Source organism: Triturus cristatus, chromosome 5_2 (genome assembly GCF_964204655.1).
Source record: "Triturus cristatus chromosome 5_2, aTriCri1.1, whole genome shotgun sequence".
Lineage (NCBI taxonomy): Eukaryota > Metazoa > Chordata > Amphibia > Caudata > Salamandridae > Triturus > Triturus cristatus.
Genome location: NC_140588.1, coordinates 728308471 through 728330722, shown reverse-complemented (window position 1 = coordinate 728330722; position 22252 = coordinate 728308471). Strand labels below are relative to the sequence as shown.

General features: G+C 46.8%; 1 protein-coding gene across 2 annotated transcripts in view; it reads right to left on the bottom strand.

Moving 5' to 3' along the window:
• BRWD3 (bromodomain and WD repeat domain containing 3) overlaps positions 1-22252 on the bottom strand; it is a 1513493-nt gene that overhangs the window by 244518 nt on the left and 1246723 nt on the right. For both annotated transcript variants that reach the window (XM_085607835.1, XM_085607833.1), the window contains one exon: positions 12774-12827. In XM_085607835.1, coding sequence (XP_085463961.1) covers positions 12774-12827 — 54 coding nt within the window. The remainder of the gene's footprint in view (positions 1-12773; positions 12828-22252) is intronic.

Genomic DNA, 22252 nt, shown 5'->3' with positions numbered 1-22252 from the left:
AAAGCTGACTGCCGGGCTTCGAGAAAGTTTTGGGACCGCTCCTGCAAAGACTTTGGGTTCATGGCCCGGCAGTCGGAGCATGACTTCAAGTCGTGGTCGCGCTCCAGGCACCAGAAGCACACGAGATGTGGGTCCGTGACAGACATCAACTTGTGATAGGATTCACAAGTTTTGAAGCGGGTCCGTCGATGTGACATCCCTTGCACCAGGAGTTAAACGACTCGGAAAAAGAAGTCGACAAAAAGTCGAAAAAACTCCAGTCAAAAAAGACTAAGGGTACCACTCTTTCCGGATTTGCACTGGCTTGCGTGGAAAAAGAAAGAACTGACGTCAGCGCGCAGGGGAAGCGACATCATTCCGGTGATCACAACGCAAATGACGAATGCAGAGTAGACCGACACCACCTACTGACACGTTGTGGTAATGCTAAAGAAAAATTCTCCGGAACCAGTCTGATGCCTAGGGGTAATTCTAAGGTAAGGAATCCATAACTAATAGTCTCTTTCAGATACAAGTAACTACAAACTTGTGTTATTGACAGGCAAGTAACAAATAGAAATGTTCTCTTTTTGGATCGGGTGGAAGAAACGTTTACCGCTCTGAGGCACATCTAATACAATGCAAAATTTATCAAGCATTCGCAAAGCTAACAGGTCTGGCTTTTCCAAGCTGATTTCATTGTTCAATGCAAAATTTGAAGAAAATAAAGAAAGAAAGAAAGAAAATGCCGCCGCTTAGACAACGTGGTAATATTTTTGCAATTATTGGTGCAAAAAAATATACCACTGAATTAAAGTAAACTGAAGCTACACTAGGATGACTAAAAAACCCTAAAGAAAGGAAATGAAAAACCATGGGCAAACTGAAATATTGGCCAATCAGGCCTGTCACAGAAGTGATGTGATTAGGAAAAGACATTGCTCAAAGTACAAGCCTGCCAATGACTGAACTCAGTTGACACATTGCCCCATGCTGTATAGTGCAGTGTGTAGAAGCGAAATGTGAATGGTGACTTTAAAGTCCCTCTATGTATGTATATATACATATGAATGCATTTTTTGAGAATTTATTTTACACTAAGAAAAAAACAAGTTACTTACCTGTACACTGTGGTTCTCCAGTATTGATATCTTTTATGGATTCACATGCCTGAAACTTCCCCCTCATCATGGTAGGAGTCCCACGATACCAGTAGAAAAAGCAGTACTGAATACATTACCATAAACCTCCTTAGAAAAGAAAACTCAATTTAGCAACCTTTCAACCTCCCATTATAACATCCAACGCTCAGCCAATCACAGCAGACACATCAGAGTACCCTTACCCACAGATCCACCATACCTCTGATTTCTTACTGCACGTCGTGTGATGGGGAGCCTCTTTGAGCTCTGCTCAGTGACAGTTTTTCTCTTCAACTTTTGACCTCCAGCTTTCAGCTACATTCAAGGTACTTTGGTTTTGTCTGTTCAAAATACCAGAGCATGAAAAATGGTTGTTTAGGCCCTGTAAGACCTCTGGGAAGTGTAGACTGTTCTCTGAAGACCCCCCAAAACAGTGTCTTTATTGCCTTGACCCTGACCATAAACCCAGGGAATGCAAATATTGCTGAACGTTTTCGGCCAAGACCCTTAAGGACAGAGTGTGTAGGCTGCCTTCAGAAGAAAAAGGCTACTTCAGACTCTGGATCTGAACCTGAGGAAAGAGCTCATTCTTCCTCTAGAAAAATAAAGGTAGACAGCTCCTTTTCTCATCTTGGCAACTCAAAAAGATACAAGTCCCAGGAGCAAGAGAAATCTGAGGTAAACCACCACAAAAACCTCAGGCGATGGCCTCAAAATCGTCCTCAGCTACAGTTTCTGCTTCCTTGACTCCTGTAAGGGATCAGTCATCAGGTGCGTCGACAACTTCATTGTCAATGCCTAGCACCACTGGAAAAACAGACTATGCTTCTACACCAGACGGTCTCATTCGCGACGGCCACGGCCACAGCGGTCAAGATGTCGCCGTCAGCAGCATTTAGAGGCCCGCAGCTACCAGATGATGGAGTCATCGTCGACGAGACCTTCACCATCGACGAAACCTTCTGCAACAAGGATTTCCCGTCCACCATCGCCAGCACGGACGACAAATCCGCTGACGAAGGTCAAACATGCAACAGCAACAGTGCCGCAGTTGGTGGTATCAGCGATGGCACCCTCTACGGGTCCGTCGGCGAAAGGAAAAATCAGCCTTCTGCATTCCAACCAAATGCGGGATTTCAAAAAAATGTCTCCTTTACCATCAGTGCGTCTATTGGACTTTCAAGAGTCTGAGGAAGAAGGTATGTTTGGCCCTGCCTATAGTCCTTCTCAGTTAAGGGTCAAATGTCAGGACTTTGAGGATGAGGATGTTGAGGCCAATGATCCATCCTCTTACTTTGCAGGAGAATATTCGTTTGCAGAGGCACATACTACTTCTGCGCAACAGCCTGAATCCTTTCAGGATCGTTACCCCTATGATGACAGAGAAGAAGAACCTTGTCACTTTAGGGAACCGTCTGTAAAGAACAAGTTACTTACCTTCGGTAACGCTTTTTATGGTGGATACAGTATCTGCCTGTGAATTCCTCACCTTGTGAATATCCCCTGCGCCAGCAACATTCGGAAACTTTTGTAGCAGTCCACGCCGATGAGGTCGAAGACGACGTCACAGAGACACGGCTCCGCTCGCGACTCCGCTGACGTCACCGGCTCCATAAGAAGACCTCGTCGGCGTGATGACGTCAGTTCCACCCTTTTTTCCGAGCCTTCGAGGCACACGGACGGACTGACAGCAATATATACACAGTATACACAGTAAATAATATATAAAGCAACACACACAGGGTCAGTGAGAAATCCACAGAAAAAGCGTTACCGAAGGTAAGTAACTTGTTCTTCTGATGGATACATCTGCCAGTGGATTCCTCTTCTTGTGAATAGATTCCCACAGCAGTCCCACTCCCGGAGGAGGGTGTCCACCATTCTATACCAGAAAGCCCTGAAGGACGGAACGAGCAAAGTGTCCGTCCCTCCTCACCTCGGTGTCTAAGCAATAATGTTTTGCGAAGGTGTGAAGGGAGGCCCAAGTTGCCGCCCTACAAATGTCCTCCACAGGAACGCCCCTAGACAAAGCAGAAGTGGAAGACTTTGCTCTAGTGGAATGAGCCCGTAACCCCTCTGGAGGTTCCTTACCAGCCAAAGAGTAGCATATCTTGATGCACAAGACAATCCATCTGGAAAGGGTGCGCTTGTGCACCGCTCGACCTTTCCTGCAGCCAACAAAACCCACGAAGAGCTGGTCATCAACTTTGAAGCCTTTAGTCCTGTCCAGGTAGAAGCTCACCGCCCTCTTAGGGTCCAAGCGGTGAAGTCTCTCCTCCTCCTTGGAAGGGTGAGGGGGAGGATAGAAGGTAGGAAGGGTAATGGACTGCCCCAGATGGAAGGGAGTTACCACCTCAGGCAAAAATGCAGCCCTGGTCCTGAGTACCATTCTTTCAGCATGAATGGTCAAGAACGGGGGTTTTGAACTTAGAGCTCCTTGCCGAGGTGATTGCAATGAGATAAACCGTCTTAAAAGACAACAGTCTCAAGGGACACTTGTGTAAGGGCTCGAAGGGAGAACCCATAAGATAAGTCAAGACAAGGTTTAAGTCCCATTGAGGCACAATAAAGGGAGTAGGAGGAAACCTGTTTTTGAGGCCCTTAAGAAAACGAAGAACAATAGGTGATTTGAATAATGACGGCTGATCCGGCAAACAGAGGAAAGCCAACGAAGCCGATAAGTATCCTTTTACAGTAGCCACAGCAAAGCCTTGCTGAGCAAGAGAAAGGGCAAACTGCAGAATGTCAGATAAACGAGCCTTCAAAGGATCAATTGACTTCTCCCCACACCAAAGAACAAATTTAGACCACCTATAGGAATAGATAGATTTGGTGAAATGACGTCTGGCAGACAAAATTACATCTACCACATCAGATGGGAGAGTAAAAGAGTTCAGGTTGCCCCGTTCAATCTCCAGGCATGAAGGTGTAAGCTCTGGAGGTGGGGGTGTAGAACCTGCCCCTCCGATTGCGAGAGGAGGTCTGCCCTGAGAGGGATACGGAGCGGAGGGCACAAGGAGAGGTGGAGAAGATCTGTGTACCACACCCTTCTTGGCCAATCCGGGGCGATCAATACAACTTGGGCCCGATCTTGGCGAATCTTCCTCAGAACCCGAGGAATCAAGGGTATGGGAGGAAACCCGTAAAGGAGTCATGAGACCCAACTCAACTGAAACGCGTCCCCCAACGCTCCCTGCATCGGATACTGGAGACTGCAGAATAACGGGCAGTGAGCATTCTTGCGGGTGGCGAACAGGTCCACCCGAGGAGTCCCCCACATCCGAAAGACGTGAGGAACCACCTCCGGATGCAGCCTCCACTCGTGGTCGGCGGAGAACTGCCGACTGAGACTGTCCGCACGCACGTTCAGCACCCCGGCTAGATGATTTGCCATCAGACAAATCTGATGGTCCTGAGCCCAGGACCATAGACGCAGGGCCTCTCTGCAGAGACAAAGAGACCCCACTCCTCCCTGCTTGTTGACATACCACATCGCGGTAGTGTTGTCCGTCAAGACTTGAACAGACTGACCGCGAAGGGAAGGGAGAAAAGCCTTGAGTGCTAAACGAATCGCCCAACAATTCCAGAAGGTTGATGTGAAGCAAACTTTCCTCTGGAGACCAAAGACCCTTGATCTCCAGATCCCCCAGATGCGCACCCCACCCTAAAGTGGATGTGTCCGTTATCACTGTGGCCATAGATGGAGGTAGATGGAAGGGCTTTCCTTGGGACAGATTGCCCTCCACGCTCCACCCACACAGATCCGCTGCAGCTCCTCTGGAGATCCTCACAGACTCCCTGAGATCTCCTTTGTGCTGATACCACTGCTGCCGGAGGCACCACTGGAGCGCCCTCATGTGCCAGCGTGCATGGTTGACCAACAGAATGCAGGAAGCAAACAGACCGAGCAGGCGAAGGACCTTCAGGACTGGAATGACCGCTCCATTGCAAAATAAAGGAATCATTTCCTGTATGTCGAGAATCCTTTGAGGCGGAGGGAATGCTTGACACACAGTAGTGTCCAGTATCGCACCTATGAACAGGTTGCGCTGAGAGGGCACCAGGTGAGATTTGGGCACGTTTATCGAAAAACCCAATTTGAACAACATCTGAGTTATATCCTGCAGATGATGTAGCACCTTCTCTGGCGACTCCGCTTTGATCAGCCAGTCGTCCAGATAGGGGAAAACGGAAATCCCCGACCTTCTGAGGGCTGCCACCACTGCCATCACCTTCGTGAAGACTCGGGGTGCAGTAGTAAGACCAAACGGAAGGACCGCAAACTGATAATGTTGCGACCCTACCGTAAACCGGAGATACTTCCTGTGCGACTTCAGGATGGGGATGTGGAAATACGCATCCTGCAAGTCGATCGACACCATCCAGTCCTCCTGATTCAGCGCTTGAAGAACCTGCGCAAGGGTGAGCATCTTGAACTTCTCTTGCTTCAGATAAAGATTCAAGATCCTGAGGTCCAATATCGGACGCAATCTGCCGTCCTTTTTCGGAATCAGGAAATACCGGGAGTAGCATCCCTGACCCCTCTCCTGCTCTGGAACCACCTCTATCGCACCTTTCTGTAGTAACTTCAGGACTTCCTCCTGTAGGAGAAAACGGTGGTTCTCCGAGCAAACCCCTTGACAAGGAGGGTAATTTGGAGGGAATTCCCGAAAGGGAAGGGCGTACCCATTTTCTACAAGATCTAGAACCCAAAGATCTGGAGTTACAGATTCCCAATCTTGTAGAAAATGGGTAAGCCGGCCCCCCACAGGACCAACATGATCCAGAATGGCGGATCTAGGGCTGCTTTGCGGTGGTGGGAGGGGCTGAAGAGGAAGAGGAGGAGAGCTGACGGCCACGTGAGCGACCCCTGATTCTACCTCTGTATCCTTTAGACAAAGAGCCTTGCTGCTGCTGCTGCTGCTGTTGGGTCTGCCTGTAGGAACGAAAGGATGCCCTTAAGAAACCTCTGTACCTTTTAAAAGACCCCCTTGACTGGGACTGAAGGCCCAGAGACTTAACCGTTGCCTTGCTCTCCTTAAAACGTTCAAGAGCAGCATCTGCCTTTTTGCCAAACAAACCAGACCCATCAAATGGCAAGTCCAACAGAGTCGATTGTACATCCTGGGAAAACTCCTAAGACTTCAGCCACGCACTCCTCCTGGTGGCAACAGAAGATCCCATGACCCTTGCCACTGAATCCGCCGTGTTCAGCCAACTTTGGATCACCTGGCGTGCTGCTGCCTGGGCATCAGTCAAGATCTCATTAAAACCAACCCTATCCTCCTCAGATAGTTTTGGTGCCAGTTTTTTAGCAGAATCCATGAGCGCATGAACATAGCGTCCCAAAAGGCAAGTGGCATTTGTTTATTTTAGAGCCATGCTGGCCGATGAAAAGACCTTTTTGGCCGACTGGTCCAGCCTTTTAGCCTCTCTGTCCCCCGGAACCTGAGGAAAAGCACCCTTGGATTTCCCTGAACAAGCCGCCTGAATCACCAGGCTCTCAGGCGATGGATGCGATGTCAAGAACTCAGGGTCCCCTGGAGCCGCTCTATACCTCCTAGCAACCGTCTTAGAGACTACGGGAGCAGAAAAAGGCTTACGCCACACCTCCAACACAGGGTCAATAATGGCCTCATTAAAAGGCAACAACGGTTCCAAAACTGCAGTAGGAGAGATTTGAACTCCGTAGTTGGCAACTGAAGATCAAGCAGTTCCGCAGCCTTCCTGATGACTGCATGATATGGAGCCACATCCTTCGAGGGTTCATCGGAGGGTGGAGTAATTTCCCACTCAGGAGACAAATCCAGTCCACTAGCCTCTTTAAGCTCCTCAAACACCTCATCAGACTCCACCAGCTCTCCTTCTTCTGCTTCTTTCAGAAGGTACCTTCGCTCATCAACTACTCTCTGAGCCTCCCTTCTGGACCGAATCCGTACAAGCGGCGTCGGCGGCGCCATGTTCGAATCCGACGGCACCGGCGTCGAACGTGGATCAGCAGGAGCAGCCGGCGTCGAACGAGGTCGAGCCGGCGCCAGTGAAGAAGTAAGCGGCGTCGACATCCTCGGCGCAGGTAGATGCCAAGACGGCGTCGCCGGAAAAAAACGGCATGAAAGGGGCCTGCGGATAGACTTGCGGCACCCCCAAATTAAATGCCATTGGACCCATCGGACCCGCAGGTGCACCAGTGGTGTACGTGGCTCTCGCAAACACCTCATACATAGCATTTAAACAAGGCGAGGGGTCCTGACCTGGTCCAGGGAACGCAGGGTACTGGTCAGGCATCACCGGACTCGGGCCAACCGGCGCCGACAGTGGAATAGGCGGAGTCGCAGGCTCACCCGATACTTGAAGTTCCTCAACCGGGGCCAGACACGGAGCCGGAGATGGAACCGGCGTCGGAGATGGAACCGGAGCCGGAGAGGTAGCCGGAGCCGGCGAAGCCACTTGAGAAGAAGGACCAGGAGGCGAATCCGGAACGGGTGATGGAGACACAGAGTCCTTTCGGCGTCGAGTTGGTGACTTCGACTTCGGAGCCGAACCCTTGTCCGAGTGATGTCGAGAAGAGTGCCTCCTCTTCTTCTTGTGCTTCTTGGATCGTGAAGCATGCCCCGAAGTCGAATTCGACGCCGACCTCGAACGTGACCTCGTCCTCTACTTCCTTCTTCCTCTCTTTTCCTTCTTCATCCTGGCAATGAAGAGTTTCTCCTCCCTTTCTTTTAGAGCCTTGGAGCCCATCTTGCGACAGCAAGAACAGCCATCCACATCGTGGTCAGATGACAAGCACCACACACAGTCGTCATGTGGATCCGTGATCGACATGTGTTTGCCACATTCACAACAGGGCTTGGAGCCAGACTTCCTTGTCGACATATTTCTCGAAAGAGAAACAGAGAAACCCAGAAAAACACAAAGTAACAGTGAAGCTACCAACAGCGATTCCCGAAATCCGTTGGCGTCGACGGCGCGGAAAAAAAGGAACTGACATCATCATGCCGACTAAGTCTTCTTATGGAGCCGGTGACGTCAGCGGAGTCTCGAGCGGAGCCGTGTCTCTGTGACGTCATCTTCGACCTCATCGGCGTGGACTGCTACAAAAGTTTCCGAATGTTGCTGGCGCAGGGGATATTCACAAGGTGAGGAATCCACAGGCAGATGTATCCATCAGAATGTTGCTGTTTCGTTGGTGTCGGAATTGAGTCATATGATCAATGATTATTATAGACGTTTTCCATACTCGAATGCTCATCAACATCTTCCGCCAATTCAGCAGACTCCTGTTGATCTAGCAGGACAAAGCACACCTAAATCCACCAGGGAAAAGGTTTGACCTCCACTGATTGTCATCACGGAGGATACCCAGGGTGTGAATCAGCAGCAGGTAAAGGAAGGAGAAATCCATACTGACGTGGATACTCATGATAAATGGGAGATTATATAGCTCCCATGCCACCATCTCCTATCCTATCTCCTGCAGATTCTCCAGCTGCAGATATAGGTGGCTTTCACGATCTTTTGGAGCATGCATCAAAGCGCTTAGATCTGACTATGCTGGCCAAACAGACTGTACTACTTCAAGCCAGGCACTCAGCGTCCCATTAGAGCTATCCCCATTGTGGATTATTAGTAGCATGAAGGCCTCAAACTAATGAAGAAACCAGCTTCCGTTCCAGTTGTGATACCAAAGCTGGAAAAAAAATACAAGTCGACCAGATGCCTCCTTGGTAATCCTAGGCTGGACACTATAATTATGCAGGCAGCACAGAGAAGGGCCAAAAACCCAGTGTGCTAGTGTTCTGCTCCCTCTGATAAGGAAGGTCGTCAGTTCGACAACATTGGGAAAAGGTTTTCTGCTTTGGCAAAAGCTTCTATTAGAGCTTCCAATACCATGGCCATCTTGGGAAGATATGACAGGCGGATGTAGTTGGACAGTTCCTTATTGTTGGAAAACCTTCCGGAAGAGAAGAGCAAGGAGGCGAAAGATCGCCTGCTGAACTTACTGAGATCGCCATGGATGTCTCTTCTACTGCCTTTCATCAGATGGCAGAAGCAGCGATGCTGCATCGTCAGGGTTGGCTAAACGCGACCACCTTCCATCCCGAGGTACAGGCCAAAGTTCTGGATATGTCTTTTGATGGAGAGTGTTTGTTCGGCAAGCACATAGGTGAGGCACAGAAGTCCATAAAAGCTGACAAGGACACAGCTAAATCTCTAGTCACTCTTCAGCAACGCTGCTCTCAGTCCTTTCAAGGCAGAGTTCAGGGGCAATATACATCTCAACCGCAATTCTGACAGCGATCCCAACATTATTCACAAAATACCTGAAAAGCGTACAGTAGGAAAGTAGGATCTGCTTTCATGATCACCCCCACTTTTTGCTGGTGACTAGTCTGACTAGAATCCTGCTAATCAGGACACCAGTGTCTGTGCTTCTTCCCTAAATTGTACATGGTGAGTACTTAGGTACACTCCAGACTGGCTACTGGTGTACCCTGATAAGTCCCTAGTATATGGTACTAAGGTACCCAGAGCATAAGTACACCAGAGGTCTCACATGGGCTGCAGAATGTATTATGCCACTCCTGAGAGTCCACTCAAATTGTGACTCCAGGCCTGCCATTGCAGCCTGGGTAAGCTGGTGCCAACACCACTTACGACATATATAGGATTCCCTATATCTGAGGTCGCTACACTAAAAACCTACAAGTTACCCCTAGAGCAGGCCTTTAAATCCTTAAGGCAGGGTGCTCGGTTCGAAGTGTGAGGATGCCCCTGCATGAGCAGGGCACCCCGACAACCTTCGGAGTTTATTCGCCCGGGTTGTAAGTGCATCAGCCATTACGACATATAGAGTGGCCATTCGTCATTACGCGATGACCATCTCTAAACTAGCTGTAATGAACCCTGTCATGTAACATGTTGGAATCATACCCCCACACTGTAAACGGTGTGGGGCTATGATTCCATGTACTGTAAAGCTCCTACGGGAAGTCTTCCGGAACGCGACAGCAAGCTAGAGCTGCTGCTGGCCAGAGACACGTTTCTGCCCTCCTGCTCTGAGCCAAGCTCGAGCAGGGGAAGGCAGAACAATAGGTATCCTGTCACAGAGAAGTGTGACCACCTCCCAGACAGAGTTTAGTGTATTGGGGCAGGGTGGGGGCGCATGCCAGCACCACTGAGACTTCTTGAAGGGCACATGTGTTTGTCTCCTTGAATTCTCCAGTTCAAACCAGTTTAGGGAGCTGTTGGCTCCCGCTCTGGTGCAAAACATAGGAGTATCTTCCCCACTGTCCAGCCGCTCCTCTGGGAGGGCCACTGAATCGTCCCAACCCTTTCCTAAGGGTACTTAAGGGCTTATCTGTGGGTGGGTCGCTAGATTCGTAGTGGAACAAGATTCAAATCACATACCACTTCAATTTCGACCGTCTGGACTCTCTGGACTTCGCTTTGGGAATCAAGACTGCACTGGGAAGATTCCTGCTGCGCCTGGTCTCGTCGTCCTGCTGGTCTTCTGCAACGTTTGTGTCCGTGCTCCATACAGGTTCTTCACCAGGCCTGTGGACATCCAAAACACCCGAAGGAATGTCTCTTGAAGTGAAGGAGTCACTCCCCTGCATCTCCACACAGCCTCTGTGGGGTTCCTGGGTACTTACCTTGGATGGTTCCTTGTGTCCCCAGCTCTTCTGAGTCTTCTGGTCCAAGTTCCTACTTCGGTTGCAATTTGCATTCCTCTTTCTTAGTGTATGGTTTGGTCTCCCCCTAGAGACCACTGTGTATTGTGCTTACTTACCTTTTTGCAATTGAAGTATCGTGTGTATTTGTGCTGATATCTCTAGGTAGGAGATATACCAATGTGCTAGTGAGTGTTGTGTAATAAATAGACATTTAAAAAAAACATATATACTCTAAAATAGACATTTTTATATATGCACTGTGTGTTTGTTTTTAGTTTAACCTACACTACATGCTTAGATAAAAAAAAGCTGCATAACACTCCTGGATAAGACTGAAGGCTGGTCTCCACCGCTACCACTTAGAGCTTTCTAAGGTTGTCTAAGACCACTAAAATCACCATAAGGGTTGTATGAATTAGTGCAAGGTGCTTCACTTAAATAAGTGTGCACCATATACTAGGCCAGCCCCCTAAAACGCCAATTCAGAATAACTATCCAGAATAAACCATTATGGGAGACATGCGCTTAGAAGCAAAAAGGACATTAGTCATTACTTTTTGTGAAAAAATACTTTTTGGAGCAGCCTTTCTGGCCTTCAAGGTAAAAAGTCCAGCATTCCCAACAATGGATTTAAAAGCACCCATAATGGCTGAAATAACAAAAGATGATCCCTCCTGGGAAGTCTCAATGATGAATGATAACTGATTTAAAAGGCCCCAAAACATCTCTTCTTCATCCGATAAATCCACAATAAGGATTACATTAGCTGGTGTGGCATCGAAGCTCTCCGAGAAACTTTGGTACAGAGCCTGATTTAAATTTGGAGGTATGAATACTCCATCACAACAGCAATTGGGTCTCCATACTGCCAAGACTATGGTCAGTCTGCAAGGCTGAAATGCAGGCCAACCTTCGGTTTATTCAGGACGGACATTACTCTGTCCCCGCTGTAATTAAAAACTTGTTAAGTACTCCTACGGAGTAGGAGCCATCGGATGCAGACCTCCAAGTTCACCAACTAATTTAGATGAGCAGAATTAGAGGCAAGGTTTCACTGCCAGTCACTGCCAGGAAACACTGGCAGTATGGGGCAGTGAAAACTGTTAAATGTTCCCCTTGCCATGGGAAAGAACTTCCATGGCGAGGGAAGCATTGTATTGTATTTTCAAAAACAAAATACTGTTTCTGAATTTTCTTTTTGAGAATACAAAAAAAATAAGTAAAGTGCACAGCTCAGTCATGTTGACGGAGCTGTGCACCAAACTTCAAAAAGCATTGTCAGGAACCGCTGTGTGCTTTAGAAATGACCGCCAGCTTGGCAGTAATTTTAAACTTGGGGGTGGTACCTCTGCCAGGATAAAGGAGTAATTTACTCCATCGCATGCAAGGAGAAAGGGGTCGTCTGGCACCTGATCATCATCCCCATAATCTGATACAGGGAAAATGCTCTATGTGTTGGAAAACGTAATTTTTCTTTTGTCGCCCTCAGTGGGAAGGGTTTGCCCGGACGTGGGTCCCATGCGTCCTGTACTACTGGATTCAAGCTATCCTGGCTGATGATGGGTGATACCCCGAAACTGGTCCCAGGATGCTTGTTTCCGGTCTAGGGAGGACCTGGCCTGGTAGTTCAGGCTGGACTGTTCCCATGGGGAACAGGGTCAAGACTTATTTGCATGTGGCTGGGTCCTAATTGGGATGGCAGGGTGAGCAAAAATACAAAATGGATTTAACCCAGATCTGTGACTGGGGATAAATGTTTGCTTTGTTCAGCATTCCGTCGATTATCTGTTCATTTTGAATTTGCCATTAGAAAATATATGTCACACATAATATCTCTCTAAAGAATCAATTTAAATGTTGCTGGACAATTTACATATTTTTCCAGGGAATAGGTGAAACATACTGAAAAACAGTACCTCCACAGAGGACCAGGGAGCCACTACATAAACAAAGAGTATATATTAAAGGAATAACTTACTGTTCTTCCAGCTGATGTTCCAGGTTCATCAGATTCCAATTCAACTTCAATTTCCTAGACAAAATATAATATTCACCATATAATTTTTCAATAGGTAGACATATACATATGGTGACGTATTTGTCACTCAATTAAAAAAAAAAAATTGTATTACTCAGACACTGATGTACCTCGTCTTCTTATGCCACTCTATGCTCGTTTGGTTCTGGCATTTGTTTTAGGATCTGATCAAATTAAAACTGTTAACAATTCAAATCTGAAAGAGACATGTTAGTGATAGATTCCTTACGTTAGAATATTCCCAGGCGTCAGACTGGATCCAGGAGGTTTTCGTCAGCAGTACCCATGCGCAACGGTAGGCGTCGTGATACGGCTCCGCGTACGTCGCTGGCGTCGTAGCCGCCGAGATGATGTCGTTGGAGCTATTTAGACACGCCCACGCGCGCTGACGTCAGTTCTTTCTTTTTCTGCGCCAGCAAGCGCAGATCCTAGAGACAGCGGTACCCCTAGTTAATATTTTCTATTAACTTGTTTCTCTTGTTTTGTAGAGTACTCGACTCCTGGTGCTGTAGGAATGCCTGGGTTTAAGTCCTGTAGGGCCTGCCATCGGAATATGTCGGTGGCAGACCCGCACGACGTGTCTCTTCAGCTTGGGGCACGCCCATGACCCCGAGGCGAGCCCCGACTGTCGGGCCATGGCGCCGAAAGCTTTGCAGGAGCGTTCCCGAAAGTTGTTGGAGGTCCGACAATCGGTTCCGCGCCGCTTGAGGTCCCGCTCCCGTGGGAGGTCGAGTGACCGGTCGCGAAGCTGACACCATTGCTCGTCGGATTCGGGGACAGGTAAGTCACGTGCCATAAGAAGTCGAAGAAGCGACATCGCTCTTCGTCTAACTCTCACCGGTCGTGACACGCGGTGGAGGGGGCGGGCGGTAACTCCCCCGCGGCTCCGATGTGTAGGAGAGTAGGGTCTGCTTTCTATGTTCACCCCCACTTTTTGCTTTTGCTTCACTGGTTTTCGACTTAGATGTGGCTGTGGGCCTGCTAATCAGACCCACAGCCCAGCTGTTCTCTCTCTAAATTCATACTATGTACTTTAGGTACATAACCCAATTGGTAAGGATCACCTTCTAGGGCCCTGTACAGTGTACCTTAGGTACCCAGGGCATAGGTGTACCCTAGGCCTACCAGGGGCTGCAGCATGTATTATGCCACCCCTGGCTGGCCTTCCATTATGAGTTAATGACAAGTTCTAGACTTGTGTTAGGCTGTGCACTGTTCACCTGGTGTCTAATGCGACACTATATTTGAGTACCAATTTTTTTCAAGCTGCACAATTTATTTCTTGAAATGAAAACATAATGCATTTCAATATAATCATAAAGTTCATTCAATTGTAATAATGTCAAGCGATGCTGCTTAATAAAGTTTTTACATGTTGAATGATAACAAAAATATAATACATTTGTATTACATGAACACTTGTTTTGAACAATACATTTAACAATCACTGAATTGCATTTTTATATGCGCATGCCCAATGCATTTCGGAACCATGCGGTTCCTTCGTCAGGGGCAAATCTGAAATGAGAACAAACATATGGTTAAGCGAGTGTGTATCAGGTGGCTCAAAATCATTATATGTGGATGAATTCATTTTAAATGTACTTAATCCTACCTGTGATGGGTTTCTGTTTGGTGGACACTAAAGGAAACCGTAGCTGGGTAATAAAATTAGCATAACGATACATTGACGGTGGTCTTTGCGATGTTCTAAGCTATTAATAACTAAGCTTACCTTGATATAGGTGGAAGTACACACTGTGTGGAAATAGTAAAATACACACAAAGAATCAACGATAAGTTTAAAGGCAAGAATGTCAAAAATGCTAAGGCTCGACTTTAGCCTAGCACAAGAGTATATTGAACTACGGCGTTCTTACCTCAATGATGTGAGGTTCGTATATACTGCAAAATGAAAAAGTAAGAGTGACCTTTAAATAACCGTTCTATCGAGTCCAGAAATCAAACTTAAATATCAAATAAAGAAACCACCTTACCTATTGCTAAGTTCACGGAGGTATATCGTTGTGCACCGCAAGTGAAGTTTAAAAGAGAAAGCCGCGAGTGCCGCATTAAAAGTACTGGCCCAAAGAAAAATAAACACAAAGGAGGGACTGCTGTAGCCAGATCATGACTACTAGTTATTTACGTAAGCGCCATCTTGGAACGAGAAAAAAACTGTATGTACTTGCTTTCTAAAAAAGAAAAAAATAATCATACCAAATCCATAACGATCTGCTGTGTGTATATAACAATGTGAATGTTCACAGTAAGAAATTGACTGCTTTCTGTGAAGATAAATACATTAATTAATTAATGCAATGCGTCATAATTCAACACTGAAGCGGTAAGTTGTAAAAGCCACGAGTGCCTCGTAGGGGCTGATAAATTCTAAAAGAGATGGATGACAAATAGTGAAAAATAATTTACCAGAAAAGGCTTATAAGCACAAAAAGGGTAAAGATAGATTAAAGAGAGCGATTGCTAAGTGCAGATAGTGCTCCTAGCATGCATATGTAAACACCATCTGAAGACTTAACCCCTTCGATGCTCATGACGGAACGGTTCCGTCATGAGCATCGGTTGAGCTGTGCTCATGACGGAACCGTTCCGTCATGGCCCCGCCCGCGCTAGAACCCTTCAGCACCGCGGGGGAATCCGCGCAGCGCTGAAGGGGTTAAAGAAACCTATGTATACACATATAATGAGATGAAAAATCTTTATTCACAGAATGTGGCGTTGTGCATTGTGTACGGGTAAACAGAATGGCGTGCGCTGTAAAAATATGGAAAATACTGGTGCCGACTAAACAAAAGACTCGCTACACTCATAAAAAGAATAATATGAAAAATGAAATAGTGAAGGTAAAAAACACCTGTAAAATGTACTCCACTTTCAAATTCCGATGAGCTATTAAGAAAACTCAAGAGACTATGCTCATATGAGGCGTTTAGTTATAGATAGTGGACCACTAGATAGGTTGGTGTAAGGATTAAGTGGAACCCTAGGGGGTGATGTACTAAGCGTGTATTTACCTGATACTAAATCTGACAACCGCTCGTGTTTGAATCTGTGGACCTTCGTTTGCCAGCCAACTTTGTGGGCGTTTGAACAGGGCGTGAGGGACTGCGAGGCGCTTGCAGCGAGAACATCGCCAACAGCTGCTGCCTCTTCCCGGACACTCCCCCCTTGATTGCCTGCCTGCCTCCCTGCCTTTAAAACACGACTCGCGGCCCCCGCTTCGCGGGAGCCGCTCGTGCTTGAATCTGTGGACCTTCGTTTGCCAGCCAACTTTGTGGGCGTTTGAACAGGGCGTGAGGGACTGCGAGGTGCTTGCAGCAAGAACATCGCCAACAGCTGCTGCCTCTTCCCGGACACTCCCCCTTTTCGTTTGCCTTAACTATATCTTCAGAGCCTACTGCCGCTGCGCGGGACGCGCACGGGACGTGCGCCGGGCGAAGCCCTGTCCAAGGGCGGGCCCGTTTCAGCCCGTTACAGACCGAGGAGGACCGGACCGGGCCCCCCCTCTAACATTTATTTTTGTATGTGGCTGATTACAACTTAGTTCTGTATTCGTGTAGCGTTTTGCAGCTGAACAACCTGATCTGTAAATGGCGTCTACACGAGGATCTAGGAATAAAGTGGCTACGGACGCAAATAGTATAACTGGCCCCTTGGATAACTTTATCGTGAGGGCGAACTCAGTCATCGATCAGGGAATTGCTCTTATGGAACGGAGAGTGTCCCAAGATCTTATTCTAGCAAAACGCTCGTCTTTGGGACACTTCGCAACAGCCAAAACTCCAGACCATCAGAATAAGCAATTAGCTCCCATTACAGTCCATGCGGACTTTCATAGCATCCCAAATGTGGTAGATCTATCTCCATCTCCCTCTGATTGTATTTTAGACTCGCAGCTAGAGAGGTCCTTGGCCCCAGAACCAGTTCAAACCGTAGAAGTTATAACATCTAGACAAACGAGGGGTATGAGAGAGGGTGCCACTCAAAAAATGCCAAGAAATAAAGGAAAATTAAAGAACTTAAAGAAGACCAACCACAGTCTGAGAAATTTGGTACTAGAGGAATAAGGGCTAAATGTGGTACCCCCGAGTAACGGGGAAAAATTAGACCGACTGTCAAAGGATGGTCGTACTTTCGCACGTTCACATGCGAATAGTATGACTTCCGAACTGGACAATGCAGAGGTCGCTTCTAGCCCATTAGTAAATTCTAAGGTTGCTGAGGCTGATTACAATAAACTTTGTAATCATATGAGTGAGCTTTTTAAAACATATATCTTCCCTTTAGAAAATAGACTGAGTCTGATTGAAAAACAATTAACTGAATTGACCGTCTATTCTAAAAATCTGACTAGCTCCGAGGTAACAAAGGTGGGGAATAAGAATTTAACTCATCAAAAAAATCCTATGGGCCCCACAACAAAAAATCCACCAGTCCCAAATGAGAATGAAACTATATTGGATTTGACTCTCTCAGAGAACAAACCCATAGAGAATACCATTAATCCTGCCACAAACAACATTCTGGAGGCAAACAAAACTCAGGACTATAAACATGTATTTCAATCAGGGAAATTAGCTATCAATTTACCCCCGGAAGTAACCCCTTTTTTGGTGGTTCTGACCGGGGTTCCTAAACTGAAGGAGGACATAGAGGAGTCCACTGGGTCTTTAAAAAATAAGGTGCAATACTGGCTTAATTTAAACCGCCCTTTGCCTCCAAACAGGACGAGTAAGATTTTAATGGTGCGTAGGGCTCCTTGGGTGGGGTTCGGTAGAAAAACAATCCAGGGCGATTGTGTCTTGGTTAATTTTGAGGACCCGGCTACGGTTGACTATATCTGCTCCTGGGATACCCATAATAATAACGAGGCTTTTAGAACCAAGAAACTTTCCTTCTTCTACCCCCCTAGGTCCCCCCTCCATTTAGACTATGACTGCAGCAGGGGTGAAGTAGGTTACCAAGAGAAAGGAGGAGATACCAGAGGGTGGAGAAGGCAACCAAACAGGGAATTGGAAATCGGGGATTTTTGGCGAGGAATAACGACCACCAATAGGTACAGTTGCCTGGAGATGGTTGATTGACTCCATCTGATTGGTGAAGCCAAGCATGATCCTTGCGGCGAATACAATAAATCTAAGAAAGAACGTAATTACTTTGAGAATGGCCATTTAAGGGACATGCATAATGCCGGGGACAAAGAGTTAATAAATATTCAAATTGTTCCCCGGTTTTTATCTGAGGAACTGGTCACCCCAGAAGCCGTAGTTCCAAATGACCCTGAGGTTGTACAAGACGGTGAATCGGTCTCCTTACAACCTCACAATACCACCGTGAGGGATATTAGATCAAATTCCTTACTGAAAGTACCAGAGGTTCCTGTCGTAAATCTGCATGTCTTGGAAAGATCTGAACCTGCTCATAGACGGAAGTTGTCCCTTTTGTCCTGGAACATAGCGGGGTTATCTAATAAGCTAAACGACCCTATTTTCTGTGACCTCGTCGAAAGATATGATATCATCTGTTTCCAGGAATGTTGGGATCAGGCTGAAACCCATCTTGCTGGGTATCGTACATATTTTACCACAGCTACTCAGTCTAGGAGGGGCAGATGTTCCGGGGGGCTTTGCACTTATATCTCAAACGCTGTTAACTTGACTATAAAGCATCATTCTACTGGGGGTCATAATGCCTTTCAGTTACTTTTTTTAAAAGGGAAAGGAAATTGTTCCATCATCTTAGTTAATCTATATAATAATATCCCCAAGGAGGATCAGAAAGAAGTCTTGGATGACTTAATTAATTGTTTACGTAACGAGATAGAAAAGGAATATAATGATCCATGTATTATATGGACAGGCGATTTTAATTGCCATCTATGCCCCTACAGTAATTTAGGTACATGCGGAATGGTAAACCTAATCGGCGAACCATGTACACATTTTGAGCATTCTATGACGGGAAACCTGTTTAATAGTTTACTTTCTGATTGGAACCTGGGTTTTGTAAACGAATTCTGTAGTCCTCAGGTTGACTTTGAACCCACTTTCAACGGGCGTGGTATATTGTCCGTCATTGATTTTACATTGATCACTTCTAGCCACCATCACAATGTCACGTTGTTTAAAACATTGGACATTGCGATCAGTGATCACTTTCCAATTAGTTCAATTTTTGATTTTGATTTGAGTTCTAGACTCATGCCCAGCGTAGCTGACAATTTATATCGTCATGCTATTTCATTGTCGAAAACAAACGGCTACGCGATAAAATGGAATAAGGTTGATCCTATAAAATTCATGCATACTTTGATTACAGATCAATTTAATGATTTTATGATTTGTCTAGATGAAACGCCTGATCCAGAAGTTGTCATTAGTGCCTTCTTGAGGATTACATCTCTCATTGGCAGCAAACTGACAGGAACTCCGCGGGATGGGGCGAAATTTAAGGCAGAGGGCTGGTTCAATTCAGAATGTTCCAAAGCTCATACTAACTTAAAACAGGTTTTTAAAAAAATACCCAAAAATCCACAAGAAATTAGAATTGCTAGAGCAACCTATAGATCCTCATTACAAAAGCGGAAATCGGAGTTGAAAGAGAATGCCTGGACTGCTTTAGTCCAGGCTAGCTCTTTGAGAGACAATATTGCTTTCTGGAGAGCAATAAATGCTCCCTTTTTCAACGAAAGGAAAACTGATTTGATAGAGTTTGCTATCGAAGATTCAGTTTGGGTCGATCACTTTACCGAGCTCTATAAAAAAGATGACTTGCCTACCTCAGATTGCAACCTCCAATTCCAATCGGTTGATAGTGAGCCTATTTCGTCTCTCCTGTTCCCCCTAGGGATCTTCTTCTCTATCACCGAAGTGGAAGAAGCATTGTTGGCAAGCTCAAAAAACAAAGCTCCAGGGCCTGATGGGATCCCTATAGATATTTAGAAAGATAATATTTCCTTATGGGCCCCATTGCTTACCAATGTATTAAATAGCTTTAACAAAAAGGGATTCCCACTTACTTGGCAGGAAGCGATCGTAGTGCCTATTTTTAAGAAGGGAGATCGTAATGATCCCAAATGCTATAGGCCAATTTTGCTTCTTGACTCACTTATGAAGGTGGCTGGTAGAATTATCTTAAATAGGTTGCAATTATGGGCGGAGGATAACGGCATTTTATCAAAATTTCAGTATGGTTTTAAGTCAGGTTTGGGAACTATAGAACAAGGCCTTAACTTGGCCTTAATAACTGGCAAATATACAACGGCAAAAAAGGGCAACCTTTTTATGACCTTCGTTGATCTTAGTTCAGCGTTTGACTGCCTAAGCCACGTGGTCTTATGGGACACTTTAAGTGGGTTTGGCATAGATCAAATAATTCTTAACTTTTCAAAAGAACTTTATAGAGGGGCTGGGGCAAAGGTACGATATGGAAAAAGAGGAGAATGTACCAACAAATTTCCAATAATGAAAGGCGTTCGCCAGGGTTGCATTTTGGCACCTTTTCTTTTTAATTTATATATAAATGGCGTGGCGGACTTTTTATTGGAATTAGGCGTAGATTACCCACAAATTGATGGAGCGGCGGTCCCCATTTTACTTTATGCTCATGATGCGGTCATCATGGCTAGAACCCAAACGGGCCTCCAAAAGGCGGTAACCAGTTTCTCATCTTATATGCGTTCTAGGGGTTTAAAAATGAATATTGGGAAAACCTTTACCATGTGCTGCTCATCAAAGAAAAAGCTTTCTTGTGATATTTTTATTCAAAAGTCTAAGATAGGCTTAACAAGTACTTTTTCATATTTAGGGATTGTTTTTAATAAAATGGGAACTTGGAAATCAGCGCTCAGTACAAGGAATCTTGCTTTTGCCCGTGCTCTAGGCGCAGTAAAACAATTTGCAAATAAATTGGGGGGTAGGCCTGTACGTATCCTTTTGGAGATTTACAAGTCTAAATGTGTCTCAACTGCTATTTATGGGGCCGGTATTTGGGGTACGACGGACTGCCGGGAAATACAAGCTAAAGAAAATTCTTTCCTGTGCTATCTCTTAGCGGTACCCATTTCGACCTTGTGAGAAAGTGCCATCTTTCTTGCATGGTATGCCCCCACTTTTTGCTAAATTGCTGAATGTACTTCGATTGAGTGTACCCTGGGTTCCTGCCAATCAGGTGCCCAGGGCCTATGTTCCTTCCTTAAACCACACAAACTCCAAATTGGCAAACCCTAGCCACATGTCAGCCCCTAGTAAATGGTACCCTAGGTACCCAGGGCCTTGTGGCCAGGGAAGGCCTCTAAGGGCTGCAGCACTCATTGTGCCACCCTCAGAGGCCCCGTACCCTTACACACACACTGCCCTTGCAGGCTGAGTGTCTGGGTGCAGGACAAAACAAAGAGTCGACATGGCACACATCACTGTGTACCATGCCCATCACCTACACTGCCAAGGCATATGTCAGCCACCCCTCTAGCTGGGTGCATTACGCCTAAGGTGTGGGCACAGGAGCAGGAGCCCTGTGCCCCTACAGTACCCGGGTCCATTCCTGGGCACTGTAAGTGCAGTGCTGTCATTTAAGAGTACATGGTGCTGAGAGCTTGTCAAACACGAGCTCCACAGCACCATATTGGCAACACTGAAGCCTGGGAAGTTTGGTATCAAACTTCTCAGCACATTGAACCCACACTGATGCCAGTGTAGGATTTAATGTACTAAGCACCCCAGAGGGCATCTTAGAGATGCCCCCTTACAGCTAACTTACAATCCACGTCTGCTCTGAGGCTGCCCAGGCTGCCACACAGCAGACACGTTGCTGGACCCCTGGGTGGGGGAGCCCCTGCTCTCCCGGGCCTGCAACAATGCACATCCTGGGTGAGGTGAGAAATCTCCTCCCCCAGGATGAGCAAAGGGAAGCTTCAAAGGCATACCGCCATTTGGAGTTTCCCCAGGCCACTGCAACCCCCCACTCTGGCGGGAAGCTTGGCCGGAAACCCCATACAAGGACAGGGGATGTGCCAGCCTGCCCACCCCACCCCTCAGGTGGGGGAGGCGAGGTGAAACACATCTCCGGGCTCTCGCCATCTTGAAGATGGGAGGCCCTACCCTATCAGGATTAGGCTACTGCCCCCCTCCCACAGGAGAGAGGCAGGATAGGGGGTGTACCCACCCCAGGACAGGGACCCATTGGTCCCTGGCCTTCACCTACCTGTAACGCCCCTAAATTTAGTATTTAGGGGCACCCTGAACCTTCCTCCCTTAGATTCCAGATGGAAAATTACAAGAAGAGCAAGAAGAACAAAGACCTGCCCTGCAGCTGCTAAAAAGAGAAGAAGACACCAACTGCTTAGGCCCCAGCCCTACCGGCCTGTCGACTCTCGAACCTGCACCAGCGCGGCATCTCTC